Source organism: Lissotriton vulgaris, chromosome 1_1 (assembly GCF_964263255.1).
Source record: "Lissotriton vulgaris chromosome 1_1, aLisVul1.2, whole genome shotgun sequence".
Lineage (NCBI taxonomy): Eukaryota > Metazoa > Chordata > Amphibia > Caudata > Salamandridae > Lissotriton > Lissotriton vulgaris.
The window spans coordinates 1,659,290,090-1,659,305,105 of NC_141685.1; the positions used below are offsets into that span (position 1 = coordinate 1,659,290,090).

General features: G+C 48.0%; 1 protein-coding gene across 1 annotated transcript in view; it reads right to left on the reverse strand.

The window, feature by feature from the left end:
* The window catches only part of LOC147750996 (NACHT, LRR and PYD domains-containing protein 1 homolog), a 784,790-nt gene that overhangs the window by 703,608 nt on the left and 66,166 nt on the right, over positions 1–15,016 (reverse strand). The window contains exon 2 of the mRNA XM_086918888.1: positions 7,782–7,933. Coding sequence (XP_086775014.1) covers positions 7,782–7,845 — 64 coding nt within the window. The 5' untranslated portion in view covers positions 7,846–7,933. The remainder of the gene's footprint in view (positions 1–7,781; positions 7,934–15,016) is intronic.

The following is a 15,016-nucleotide window of genomic DNA, read 5'->3' on the forward strand; positions in this document are numbered from 1 at the left end:
CCGTGGTATTGATGGAGCTAAAAGGATCATATTGTGACCAAAGGGTGCATTGTATCTGTGGTGATAGTTTTGTCATCATGTACTGTATGATAATCCTTGTTAACCATATGTGGCGCAATCGCATATACACAGCCATGCGTCCACATCATATATGAATTGTTCGTTACTTATTATTGCTACCTTGAATACGAGATACTTTACCACGTCTAGACACTCAATATGCACCCTTTGGTCACAATATGATCCTTTTAGCTCCATCAATACCACTGATAGATGCAACAATTGCTCGACCAGTCTGTCGTTTATATCTATCACCATCCCACGATAGAACACAGAGTCATAGAACCCATCCGGGCTCTGCCTCCATTAGTTTAGTCTTTAACGGACACGTCACCCATATAAACCGTGTGGTACGTGACATTCGCTGTCATCCCATCACAGGAGCAGACGCATCACGTACGGATAGTGTGGAGAGCAAGGCCTGCTGCCACACAGATTGAAGGTACATGCCTGTTGCATATGCGATATTTAAACTTCCTGACACTATGGACTATTACTTAATGCCCTCCTTATTATTCTTTTGCCCACAGCGGGAGCAAACTACACGTAATACGGAACCCTTCGGTGTCCTCATCCAAATTGCCTAATATTCTCTCTCAGGCGCTGTGTGCGCCATCGTGCGCCAGCCGGTAAGCAATATATTTTCCATATATCCTTGCCTGCATAGCACGCACCTAAACAGAAGGCCGCAATTCTTTTATTTATTTCCACAGTCCCGCGCATCTCCTGCCCCACTGAAATATTCTTAAGACGGAGCCCCTGGGCCGGCTATATTTATATTCGTACCTGCCATCTTCACCCTCACGTGGGGTAAGTGTTCTGCCTACCCTCTAACAGCCTTTAGTTTTATGACTTACATTGGGATTGCCTTCCAACCCTTGTTGTATGTGATTCTCCCACAGCTCCCGGCCGGGACCCCTGAGAGTTTTGCCTTTCACTTTATCACCACGGTGCCACCTCTTCTTTTGATTGCAGGGCAGGCCACCTTCAGGTATTCATTGACATACCACCAGCTACCTGTTAATCCAGTTTCTCCTTTGCCACCGTCCTAATGAGATGGCCCCCAGTAAATACATACCTACCATTATTCTCTGCAGGTGTCCCCACATTGGTTAGTCCTGAGGAGACCCTACAAACTTTTAGGGTCGAAACGTCGTTGACAATATGAATGAATGAATGGCATTTTGTACCGCACATACTTAGCCCCAAGGGGCATCAAGGCGCAAAACAGACAAACAGAGAAGTCCAGGCTACCAGATAACAGGACCAAAAGACCGCTAGGAGCGCGCTCCCTTGTATGCCTGGGAAAAAAGCCAGGTCTTCAGATGTTTCCTGAAAACCGCCAAGGAAGACTGGCTAGAAAGCTCCAGGGGAAGGGAGTTCCAAAGTTTAGGAGCCAAGGTGGAAAAGGCTCTACCTCCCCATCTCACCATAGCGAATCTGGGAACCGAAAGCATGTTCTTAAATGATGACCGGAGGGTTCTCGAGGGGGTGTATACACATAGAAGAGACCTGATTCCCTCCGCGCCTGAGCCATGTATAGCACTGTGGGCCAGACGGAGAAGTTTAAAAGAGATCCTAGATGGAATCAGAAGCCAGTGAAGGTCCCTTCTGACTATGGTTACAGAAGCGAGTCTAGGAAGGTTTAAGACCATCCTGGCCGCTGCATTCTGTACCATTTGAAGACGGTGGATGGAGCCTTTGCTGATGCCACTATAAAGGGCATTGCAATAATCTAGCCTAGATGAAACTAAGGCAACTGTTGATTGTTTCCGAGCTACCAGGGACAGGTAGGGGGCGATTTTCCTAAGAATTCTAATTATGCCACAGCAAGTTGACACTGTCCTGTTTACCTGGGAGTCGAATGATAAAGCGGGGTCAATTAAGATTCCAAGGTTCCTGGCGGTAAGAGTGGGGCAGGGGCATTCTCCCAAAGACAGAGGCCACCAGTCTTTTGACCAAAGATCTTGGCTCCCTCCAAAGACCATGATTTCAGTCTTTTCGCCGTTTAGTTTTAGAAAATTACGGACCATCCATCGGGAGACTGCTTCCATACATGCTCTGAACTTGGGGGCAACATCGCTAGCTGGCTGGGTGATAGATACCAGGATCTGAGTGTCATTGGCGTACGATAACACATCAAGACCAAAGGATCTTACCACATTAGCAAGTGGGGTAACATAGATGTTAAATAGTAAGGGGCTCAACGACGAGCCCTGAGGAACCCCACATTGCACTTCTTGAGAATCTGAAAGAAAATCGCCCATTTTAACTCTCTGCTCCCTATGATGAAGGAAGGAGGAGAGTAAACTAAGGGCAGAACCCTCTAAACCGATTACCTTGAGCCTGGAGATCAGGATTGACGGGGACAAGGTGTCAAAGGCTGCTGTGAGATCTAATAACACTAGTAGAGAAGAGTGTCCCCTGTCAACCTCAGACCGGATTTTATTGGTCACAACCGTAAGGGCAGACTCAGTACTGTGGGATGCCCGAAACCCATGTTGAGAGGAATCTAACAAGTTAGAATTCTCGATGAAAACAGATAGGTTACGATTTATATGAGACTCCAGTATCTTAGCAGGGACAGGGAGTAGGGAAATTGGACGATAGTTTTTCAGTATTCCCGGGTCAAGAGAGGGCTTCTTAAGCAATGACTTAACAACGGCAGTCTTCCAAGGGGAGGGGCAAATCCCCTCGCTAATCGCCATGTTCATAACCTCTAATAAAGGGGGAAGAACAGACCCTCTACAGGTCTTCAGAATTTTTAAAGGGCAAGGGTCGAGGGGCGAGCACGACTTGGCGGCATCAAGTAGGAGATTGAGATCATCTAGGGACAGGAGGGGGAAACACGTGAGCTCCGGTTTAGGTGGAGCATCAACCTCATTAATCGTTAGGGGGGTTGGTAAGAGGAGGGGGCCTGCTGTGTTGGCATCAAGCTCAAGATTGCTGCTTTCAAGTGAACTATAGATATCTTAGAATGAAAGAAACTTGCTAAGTTATTACAGAGTTCCTGTGTTTGGATGGTGGGATCGGCTGATTTAGGTGCTGAAAGAGAGTCGATTATATTAAACAGGTTTCTTGAAGATTTAAGGGAGGCCGTGAGGTTGGTAAAATTGCACCTTTTTTCTTCGACAATCGCCTTCTTGTAATCTCTAAGTAGGGATTTGTGCAAGGCTTTTCCCTGTAAGTCAGGGCGAGCATTCCAAGACCTCTCTTGTCGCCTGCATTTCTGACGCATAGATCTTAAGCGGTCAGAAAACCAGGATTGAGAAGGACTTTTTCGGGCTGAATAGTGCTGTTTGGCCGGGGCAAGGGTGTCTATGGCACTGCCTAGGGCGCTGGAGAGATCAGAGGCAGCCCTATTGGGATCAGCCAAGGAAGTACAGCTAAGAGCATTCAGTGACATAGTGTCATTGTTGATCGCTCTGTAATTCCTTCTGGTTTCCCACACACTGCTCTTAGATTTATTAAAGGGAGTGGAAATTACTTTGTAATGGAAAGGAACTGCCCAATGATCGGACCAAGAAAGAGGGATGGGTGTGCCAGTCGTGAGTCTGGCATCATTCGAAAAGATGCCATCCAGCGTATGCCCAGCCAAATGTGTAGGGCCGTTAACCAGTTGGCCCAGCCCGCATGCGGCTAAGCCGTCTACAAGTGCTAATGTGTCCTTAGCCTCTGAGGCCTCTAAATAAAAGTTGAAGTCGCCCAAGATGCTAAATTGTGGCTTATCAACGTATGGCTCTATAAGTTTGAGAATGTCCTGAGGGAAAGTCGTTCTAGGGCCGGGGGTCTATAACAAAGAATGCCCGAGAAGGAGGCTGAGGGGAGAAATTTAATAGAGAAATGCAGAGCCTCAAAGTTGTCAGAAGGCGAAGAAAGAGGCTCAATACGGCAGGTGAAAGTGTCTCTAAACAGGATTCCCAGCCCCCCCCCCCCCCCCCCCCCCCCCCCCCTCCTATGACCAATCCTATCCATTCTGGACAGAATATAGCCCTCCGGAACTGCCTCCACCAGATCTGGGCCTGAAGCTTCAGAACCCCAAGTTTTGGTGATAAAGACCCAGGGAGGCTTATTTTGAGAGACAAAGTCGTTGAATGCAACATTATTACGGACCAAAGACCTGGCATTTAAAAGCAAGCCAGCCTCATTAAGAAAATTAGGGGCAGGTGATTTGATTCCTGGTTTGGCCTGTTTTCTATGATGATGATGTCGGGGGCGTGTAGATCTCCTGGCCCCTTTACAACATTGAGTGTTGACAAGAATATCAGGAGGAGAGGTAAAATGACACAGCTTGAACGGGGGTCTAAGTGCGAGAAGTGTGGCATGAGAATACAGCTCACAATTTTCTTGAAGTTCAAAACGAGGCCCCGTGCGCCTGGCCCCTGGCTCGTCCTTAGCGCGGACGGGTCACGGACGGGCTTAACTTTGGCGCAACTTCGGCGCATATTCGCTGTGCATGATCGCTGTGCGCAAAGAAAGTCATCCCGGTTAAATCAGTGAGGTCACGAGTCTGGCGTCCCACCTGACAACCACCAGCCAATGGGAGCGGGGACCCAATGTCTGCTGACGTGCCCTCCACGCAAACGGGAACACCCGCGGTGGAACGGGGCACAGGCAGGGAAGGTAACAACAATGAGGAAACAGCTGACTAAATGATCGCTTTCTAAAATTATCAGGTAAGGTGCAAATGAAGTAAGTAAAATCACTGCGCAATTTTAAAAGAATACATTTTCGCTATAGCAGCAATGCAGTTTTAAAAATCACACACAGGCAACCAGAGCATAGTGATCATACACTGGGAGCACGGACTAACCGAGGATTCTAGTCGACCCGGTTAAATCAGTGAGGTCACGAGTCTGGCGTCCCACCTGACAACCACCAGCCAATGGGAGCGGGGACCCAATGTCTGCCGATGTGCCCTCCACGCAAACGGGAACACCAGCGGTGGAACGGGGCACAGGCTGGGAAGGTAACAACAATGAGGAAACAGCTGACTAAATGATCGCTTTCTAAAATTATCAGGTAAGGTGCAAATGAAGTAAGTAAAATCACGGCGCAATTTTAAAAGAATACATTTTCGCTATAGCAGCACAATATAAAGTGGCAGACCATACAACAACAGTTTCCAATTGTTTAAATTGTTGCTGACACAATTGTATATATACTTCTGGGTCGCCCTTTCTTTGATGTTATGAATGTAAAATAGAAACTGTTCTCTGTATATATCACAGTAATGTCACTAAGAGTAGCATAGGTTCTATGGTCTAATTCACTGGGACACAAACTGCACTGGTTTATGTATGTGTACATTTGTATGTATAATGGAACAAGTTTTTTCCAAAATGCTTATATAAAGATGGTAATGAAATATCATTGCAACAATGTGTATGGTAAGTCTCTCTGCTTGACACCCAGTCCACCCCCCCACATCGCCATTGTGCGTTATCTCTAGCTGAAAGGAGGCATGTATGGGAGCACTTGGAACTGGCACATAGAAGTGCCAATTTGTATGTCTACATAACATATGTAAAGTTGCACACTGAGTTCTACTTAATGAGCTGCCTATTTAACCATTGAAGTCCCAGGACAAGACATAGTCAATCGTCTATTGTCGACACCCCATGAAGTTGAAGTATATGCTTGAAGTGCAAATTGGAACGGAATCTTTTTACACCCCCCTCATGCCAATTTACTTCACTCAGGAAAATCTGGTCTACTCCCACTTCACCCATCATAGAATTCTTTGTGACCTGAATGTAGTAGTAGTAGCTTTAAAGTTTTTTTTCAGCACTGGGATGCCTTAGTGAAGCAGATTAATGTGACAGACTAAGACCCTGATTCAGAGTTTTTCGGAATGCAGGTGCTATTTATTGCACATGATAAAGAACAATATCCTGGGGTACATTATTTATCGGGAGCGATAAATAGCAGCTATTCAGATTGTTTGGGAAATAACATGTGGGTGTCGGTGCTTGACACATCAAAATATACATGGTGCAGTAAATACCATACACCTTTCTCCTGCTAAGTTCCGGTAGGTTGGACCTGTCGAAATTTAATGAAAGTGATAAATTCCACTCAACTAAGAATTCAAATCACTGGGCAAAAAGGTTTTTACGCGGGGATACAAAATTCTGATCAACTGGTAGTCAGGGCCTAAATTGGCAGTCTATTGAAAAAGGCTCGTGTAAAGTACTACATTTTTTTTAGTGGGATGCTGCCTGCCTCCTAGCAGTGCTGAGAATAATGACCAGTTATGTGGGCCAACAAAGCAACCATATCATCTTAGGCTCTTTATGCTTCTCCACCACCAGGTGTGCCCGCATTCGGACACAACGCTAGAAGGCAGCATGTGATCTACAGTTCACATGCCTCGAACTAATAATTATTCTGAAAATCTGGCCTTACTGTTGCTCTCAAGGACTGTGGTTGGACAGTCTAACCCAGGCTATAGCCTATTATTCCCAGGCTCTATACAGCTGTGAGTCTGAAGTTCAAGCAGGCGCTTTGGCTCACATCCATATAGTTTAGAATAATCTGCTCTTCATCAGATTATCTACTGGCTAAGACTTAAACCCCAGGCGATGGTGTCACTGGCAGATGTCCTTTGCAAAGTGGTACCGCTTGTTGGATTTTATATGTGATGGACTGGAATGGGCACAGTTTCTGGGGGTTTCTGATTCATGCATGGACAGGATTGCTCTGACTCTCCCCAACTCGCTGGTGTTTTACTTACCCTGCGTTTCCGTCCAGACCATGGTTCAGCTCCCACAATCCTCCCCCGTGTCAACTCTTCAATCTTCCCCTTCTCAACCCCATCCTTTGTCGTTCAGCGCCATGACTCTACCACTTCTGGTGGGTTCGCTCCCTGGGTGCTCTCTGTTGCCTTCCCCTCTATACAGGCTATTTTATTTGCACAGCAGCTCGCCTGTCATTGGCGTCATCCCACACCTTTGTTGTATTTAGGACTGAGATACTGCTCTATTCAGCAGATACAGTCCTTATGGATAACCTCTTTGCACACCCATGCATGCAGAGGACTCAGCCGTGGAAGTGCCCAGCGCATTTGTGTGACCATCTCTCTCTCATGACATGATGTGCTTATTCTGGCCTGCCTGTCATTGTACCTGGTGGTGTGGCCAGATAGAGGAGACGGAGTCAGTCAGCCGTGTACTTCTGGCCTCTACCTTGCAGAAACTCCACACAGCAACGTGCATGCAAGGATGGATATGAAAAACATGAATTTGCATTTTTGATGAGTCATCTTCCCCATCCCGCATCTTCTGCCACGTCTGCTGATGGCAGGGAGCCTGATGACATCATGTGATATTGACTAATGCAGAACCAGCCATGGGCCAGATGTGCTGTTATGTACAGAGGGGGAATACGCTGTGCAGTACTTCTGTTGCCTGCCAGGCCCTCCCGCAACGCACAGGGACCTTTAGTGAATCTTATGTCTTCCGTGTTGTGAAAACTTACCACAAGCCTTGTGACAATAAGCCACGTTTTAAGTTTGCACTGTTCTTTTTTCGTTACTTCTTAATGTGTTTTACAATTACCCTTGTTTTCTTCTTTATTTAAATAACGCAATGGTATGAACCATTGTGTGATTTTTGAACTTTTGGAATGTTTTCATATCAGAAGGAAATATTTTAATGACGTCATTGTAAAACGGAACCTATAGTTTCAAAGCCTTCTCTCAGTACTGAGTTTACACTTACCTGATATGTACGACGCTAGAAGCATAGTCACAGTGCACAAAGGGATGCTCAATGTGGAATTCATTGGTATATTTTGGTTTCTTCTTTATCTCCATAAATTAACTGGTATTTCCCGATTTACTTCCACGCACAGCGATCACTTGGTTTTGTTACTGTGGGTTAAAAAAGAAGGCACAAGCATTGTTATGATTTACAGAAATAATGTTTGCCTATCCACCTGGAGACAAATGTGAAGAAACTGACGTAATCGGGAAGAACACAGACTTACTGCAGTTGAGCCCAATCGGTAAATGCATTTTGTAAAGAGGCCGTCGAGTTTTCAGTAACATTCTTTAGAAATGTTAAAATATGTCAAAGAAGTCAAAGAACGACAAGCAACAACAAGCATTAGCAATGCAATAGGTCTCGCATTTACGCGAGTTTAAGCTATTGGCATTGTAAATGACAATGTTTTTTATTTATGTTTTATAAACCAAAATATAAACAAAAGGCATTGTCATTTACACTGCCAATAGCTCAAACTCACGTAAATGCGAGACCTACTGCATTGCAAATGCTTGTTTTGGTAGGCAGGGGGAGTTTAAGTGATTTGCCTAGAATCACAGGATGTGGGCGCGACCCAGAGGCTCAAAGGAGTAGTTTCTGTCCTGTAACTCCAGTTCTGTAGTAGGGGTATCTCTGTTATAGTCATAATCTAGTGAATAGTCCCGCCCATGTGTGCGGACCCCGGAGCAATCAAAAATAATCTCTTAAGTCGTCAAAAAATGCAGAACTGCACAGACACTTAAGAGAGAATTTAAAGACAGATAATGCAGCCTATATCCACAGGCTACACTGTCCAGTACTTCTACTAGAAATTCCGCCAAAAATCCACAACAGCACAGCCTGTCCAGATTTCTCCACAGAGAAAAACTTTCCTTTTCCAGCAAAACCCTCTGGAATGATAGAGAGGAAGGAATGGACAGACAAACCCCATAGGCTGACATTAGGTGGCTCAAAACATGATACTGTGCCTTTAAGAGAAACTTCCAGAACTCTCTCAGTATCCCAGAATGCACAGCAGAGCATTCCGTACATAATATCTTTCTCCACCGGGGAGGAGGCGGGCGCTTATGACTATGACAGAGATACCCCTACTACAGAACTGGAGTTACAGGACAGAAACTACTCCTTCTGTAGTAGGGGATCTCTGTGTATGGTCATAATCTAGTAAATAGAATGGCAAGCCCATCCCCACATCAAAGCGGCGGTGGAGAGAATAGAATTAACACCACTACTGTGCGAACAGATTTCTCAGCGAAGCCTGCCCAACCTGAGCGTCTGTCCTGGCATCAGTGACCAGACAATAATGCTTAGCAAGGTATGGACCGACTTCCAAGTGGCCGCCTTGCAGATTTCTGCTATAGGAACAGTACGAAGCAAATCAGTAGTGGCAGCTTTGCCCCTGGTGGAATGAGCCTTAGGTTTACCCCCTAAGGTCTTATTACCCTTCTATTAACACAATTGTATACAGGACACAATCCACCTCGAGATGGACTGTTATGAGGTAGCAAGACCGGTCCTGACTGATCCATAATTGATAAACAATTGGTCTGACCTACAAATATCTTTGGTTTTATCCAGATAAAATTTCAACACCCTCCTAACATCCAGGGAATGCAGAGACCTTTCCGCTGGAGATGAAGGATTCTGAAAAAACATAGGTAAAGTTATGGCCTGGTTAACATGGAAATCAGAGATAACTTTTGGAAGAAATTTAGGGAGAGTACGCATAACAACCTTAGCAGCATGAAATACAGCATAAGGTTCTTGGTAACACAACGCCTGAATTTCACTCACCCTGCGGGCCGATATGATGGCCACGAGGAAAGCAGCCTTCCAGGACAGGTGCTGCAACGAAGCCTTATGAATAGGTTCGAAAGACTCCTCCATCAATCTGGACAGCACCACATTCAAGTCCCATGAAGGGGAAGGAAGCCAGACAGGAGGGAACACTTTCTTCAAGCCTTCCAAAAAGTCCATGATCACAGGGATCTGCAAGAAGGAAGTCTGTGAAGGGCATTTCCTGTAGGCAGTCAGTGCAGCGAGATAAACCTTAATGGAATGAACAGTAAGGCCAGACTGCGCCAAATATAGAAGATACGGAAGGATGACATCTTCCTTACACGTCATTGGATCATTGTTCTTGGACTTGCACCAGATGCAAAATCTCTTCCACTTGTAAGCATAGGAAGCCCTAGTGGAAGGTCGCTTAGCCTCCTTCAGTATGTGCATACAATCTTATGGTAGATTCAAATGGCCATACTGCACTCTCTCAGGAGCCATGCCGCCAAACTCAAAGACGAGAGGTTGGGGGGCACCATCTGCCCCCCCGAACGGCCGTATGTGAGGAAGGAGAGACCGGTGAAGCAGGTCCGTGAACCACCACTGCCTGGACTAATTCCGGGGCAAACAGGATCATCCGTGCCCTGGACTGGGACAGCTTGATGAGCACCGCCGGAATCAGGGGAATGGGCGGAAAACGCACAGAAAGCTGTTCGACCAGTCGATCCATAGCGCATTCCCCTAGCGTCCCCTGCTGGTAGTACCTGGAGGCGAAGTCTCGGCATTTGCTGTTTTCGGCGGTGGCGAAAAGATCTACGTCTGGAGTCCCCCACCTTGCGAAGAAGTCTCCTAGTACTTCGTCGTCTATGACCCATTCGCGTTTTTTCTGAATCAGTCTGCTCAGCGCGTCCGCCTGAACATTCTGCACACCTGGCAGATGAGACGCCGTTATCGTCACTCCTCTGGCTAACAGCCAGTGCCAGATCGCCTGCGCTTCCTGTGACAGTGTGCGTGATTTGGCACCCCCCTGCTTGTCGAGGTAAAACATCGTGGTCGTGTTGTCCGTCCGCACAAGCAAGGAGTCGGTCTGGAAGGACAGATGAAAGGCCTTCCGTGCCAAGTGAATAGCTCTGAATTCCAGGAAACTGACGTGAGACATGGACTCTGTCGGAGACCACGCTCCCTGGATCTGTAGATGGTCTGAATGCGCTCCCCAGCCCAGGAGAGACGCATCCGTAACGATAGTCCGAGTCGGGAAGTCCCTGTGGAAAGGAACCCCTCTGAGGATATTCTCTGCTGAGCACCACCATCTATGGGACAGTTGGGCGTGAAGAAATAACTGAATCCGGTCGTCCCAACACCCTTTGTTCTAGTTTCACTGGTCCTCCAAACCGTCCTGTAGCGCCCACATGTGTAGGCGCGCATGCGGAGTGAGGAAGGTACAAGAGGCCATTGATCCCCGTAGAGAAGACATCGTCCTCACTGTTGTAGATGGAGCAGCTAAGAGAGCCTGAGCCTTTCAAAGGATGGATAAGAGTCTCTCCTCGAGGGAGACACGCTAGCCGACATCGTATTGATGGAGGCTCCCGAGTACTGCAGGAACTATACCGGGATCGGGACAGACTTGGACAGATCTATGTGCAACCCCAGATGGTCCAGCAGGACAGTCGTCCTGTTGAAGTGCAATCGTGCTTCTTGGAAGTTGGAGGCTTAGATCAACTAATCGTCCAGGTATGGGTAGACAAACACCTTGTTTTGTCTCAGGTGCGCTGCTATCACAGCCATGCATGTTGAAAAAGTCCTGGGTGCAGACTTCAAACCACACAGTAGTACGGTGTACTGATAGTGATTGGTGCTGAGGAGGAAGCGCAGGAATTTCTGATGTTTCCAAGGAATGGGCACCTGGAGGTACGCATCCTGCAGGCCTATAGCGCACAGCCATCCTCCTCTTTGCAGCTAAGGATAAATCCAGCACAAAGACAGCAAACCTCCGTTTGCTTAACCCCTTCGACGCGGATGACAAAGCCAGCTCGTCATGGGCGTTACCTGCGCTGCGCGGATGACGAGCTGGCTTTGTCACGTTACGCGGGATTTTTAAAAATGCCGCGCACAGCGGGAAAAGCCGCCGCGGCGAAGCGGTTAACGCAAAACCAGAATGGGCCTGAACTCGATCTGGTCCTTCTCTCGCACCCGAAAGCACCATGACTACAGACCTTCTCTTAGAGACCGAAGGACGTATTATCTCCCTGCTTCCCAACAGGGTAACGGCCTCCGCTCGGAACTCGCGCAGCTGAAACTGCGAGTGAACCGGTGGAATTGCTGGAGGAGGGCTGACAAACGAAGACTGTCTAGACCCGGCCGGCCTTTGTTCGCCGAGGAGCATCAAGCTCTCCCGCGTATGCGCACAATATACTTGTGAATTATTAAATGGCGGCCCGGGACCACAGACAAATTCTGGGAGGAAAAGACGCCGCTAGAAAGGGCGGAAGGCCTTAAGCCGTTCTCCACGCCCCAAACCTACAGCCTTCAAAAATCTCCGATTCAGACTTCATGCGGGCCACTCACTACCCTCATGGCAGCCCAAGGGTTGCCCAAAGAACAGGAGAGTAGAAGCAACCGCTGAGCCGCAGGCTGCGGAGACGTCAGACGAATACAAGTATGGCAATGTAGGACAAATCTACCATACCTGGGGGTCGGCAGGAGAGAAAAACTCCGCTCCGACATAGTTGGTGGAGAAACACCCCCACACAGGGGTCTTACCACAACGGCCAAGCAACAGCGGGCCACAGCATGCTGTCTGCATGCCGCCACCCCTGTGACCAAGTCAGGAGTATGGTCGAAGCCAGAACCTCCTGGCAGGTGGTAGTGTATGAAAGTTAAGTACCGCCGACCAGTTAAGTGGAGGAGAGAGCCTCCCCGTACTCATGGAAGACACCTCCCTGGCATCAAGGCACGGGGGTTCGCAGACTGAGGGGCCAAATGCCCCTGGGGTGGTGGGTGGGAGAGGGAATCGAGAGAATTCCGAAACATCCCCGGTGGTCACACCAGTGGTGGCAGAGCAGGAGGCGACCCAGACCCTGAGTAGGTATGCGAATACTCAAAACTAAGCAGAAGGACCAACGTCCCCCGCTTACACGTGGTAAGTAGCCACAGACTCCCCATCAGAAGGGTTCCTCGACGCTGATCAACTGCACGGCGTCGTGAGTGGACATTGCCGGGAACACAAAGTCCCCTCCTACGAAGAGAGGCTCACCACGGAGCGACGCCTGGAACAAGACCCAGGCGTCAAGCGACGGCAAGTATTCCGCAGCTGTAACCCATGACGTCGACCTCACTACGACGTCGCCATCACTAAGACAGTGACTGTCTCTACGACATTGCTGTACATCGACATCAAGCAGCACTGCACAGAGACGCCGAGCCATCCATAACGGTGACGTCTGGCCTAACGGAAGATAGCGGAGCCTAAGCGACCAACGCCCCAAAAGGAGCATCACTGCTCCTCTACGTCGAGCCTCACTGCTCCATGACATCGAGCATCACTGCTCCATGACGTCGAGCATCACTGCTCCATGACGTCGAGCTTCACTGGTCCATGACGTCGAGGCACTCCATGACGTCGAGGCACTCCATGACGTCGAGGCACTCCATGACGTCGAGGCACTCCATGACGTCAAGGCACACCATGACGTCGAGGCACACCATGACGTCAAGGCACTCCATGACGTCAAGGCACTCCATGACGTCAATGCGCTCCATGACGTCAAGGCACTCCATGACGTCAAGGCACTCCATGACGTCAAGGCACTCCGTGACGTCAAAGGCACTCCATGACGTCAAAGGCACTCCATGACGTCAAAGGCACTCCATGACGTCAAAGGCACTCCATGACGTCGAGGCACACCATGACGTCGAGGCACTCCATGACGTCGAGGCACTCCATGACGTCAAGGCATTCCATGACGTCAAGGCACTCCATGACGTCCTCGACGCTGACCGGAACCGCGTCATAGCTCAGACGTACCCCTACTGAGGAGAACCCCAGAGGTCACAGCATGGGGACCGGTAGAGGACCTACCCTCTCCTTACCCAGAGGCTGAAGATGCCTTCAAACTCCCCTGCTCCAAACCTGGGAGCCGAAGCCTCCTAGAAAAGAAGTTACAGAGAAGACAGGTGTCAAAAGACACAGGCAAACACAGACTATAAACCCTGTGAGCTTCAGCTTTGGTCTTTATTTCAGCTGCAGACAAAGCACTTGTCAGACAGAAATAGTACAATGACAAGAAGACTGCAGAAATTCTGCCAAAAAAACACAGCAGAATGTAGATAAAGACCAAAGACGTCGAGTGAAGCTGCAAAAATCCAAAATTATCACAAAAATTGAATAAAAAAAGCTAAAAAAAGAAGAGCTAATGCTCCAGGGTCCTGCTAGCAGGAAAAAAGAACTGGAAGTAAGAGGGGCCTGCTGTGCATTCTGGGATACTGAGAGAGTTCTGGAAGGTTCTCTTAAAGGCACAGTATCCTGTTTTGAGCCACATAATGGCAGCCTATGGGGCTTGTCTGTCCATTCCTTCCTCTCTATCATTCCAGAGGGTTTTGCTGGAAAAGGAAAGTTTTTCTCTGTGGAGAAATCTGGACAGGCTGTGCTGTTGTGGATTTTTGGCGGAATTTCTAGTAGAAGTACTGGACAGTGTAGCCTGTGGATATAGGCTGCATTATCTTTCTTAAAATTCTCTCTAAGGTGTCTGTGCAGTTCTGCATTTTTTGACGACTTAAGAGATTATTTTTGATTGCTCCAGGGTCCGCACACATGGGCGGGACTATTCACTAGATTATGACTATACACAGAGATCCCCTACTACAGAACCTTCGTTTCCCAACTCCAAAGTCGGCAATATAGCCTTCAGACCACATCCTCTTACCGATTTGATGACAGCAGGCGCGCAGCACCCACTGGGCTCAAGGGGCTTCAGCTCCCTCCCCGTCGTGTGTGGCAGCCCGGCTGAGACAGCTTCCCAGGCACACACACAGCCACACCTGAGTACTTTAAAGGTCTTTAAAATACCATTTGCTTGTTAATGAGGCTGTGTTGTTTTTCCACCCCTTCTAGAGCCCCTGCATCTCCACTCTGACTATTGCTGGAAGAATTAGCCCCCCACCCCCCGAAATTTTTTATTAACCGAAATTTGGCTCTAGTTGCGCCTCTGGATGACAGTGAATGTAATCTAAGCGTCAAATGGATGTGTCATCTTCTAAGAGCTCTTATACCAAAACTTGAAAGTTGTGTCCTCCACGTCTGAGAAAGAAATCAAAATAGCCAAAAACAAAGCACCCCATAATTGACTATTAATTGGGAGTCAAGTCGTCATCCAAAGCACCGGGTTGTCACCATGAGTGGAACCCGGAAAATA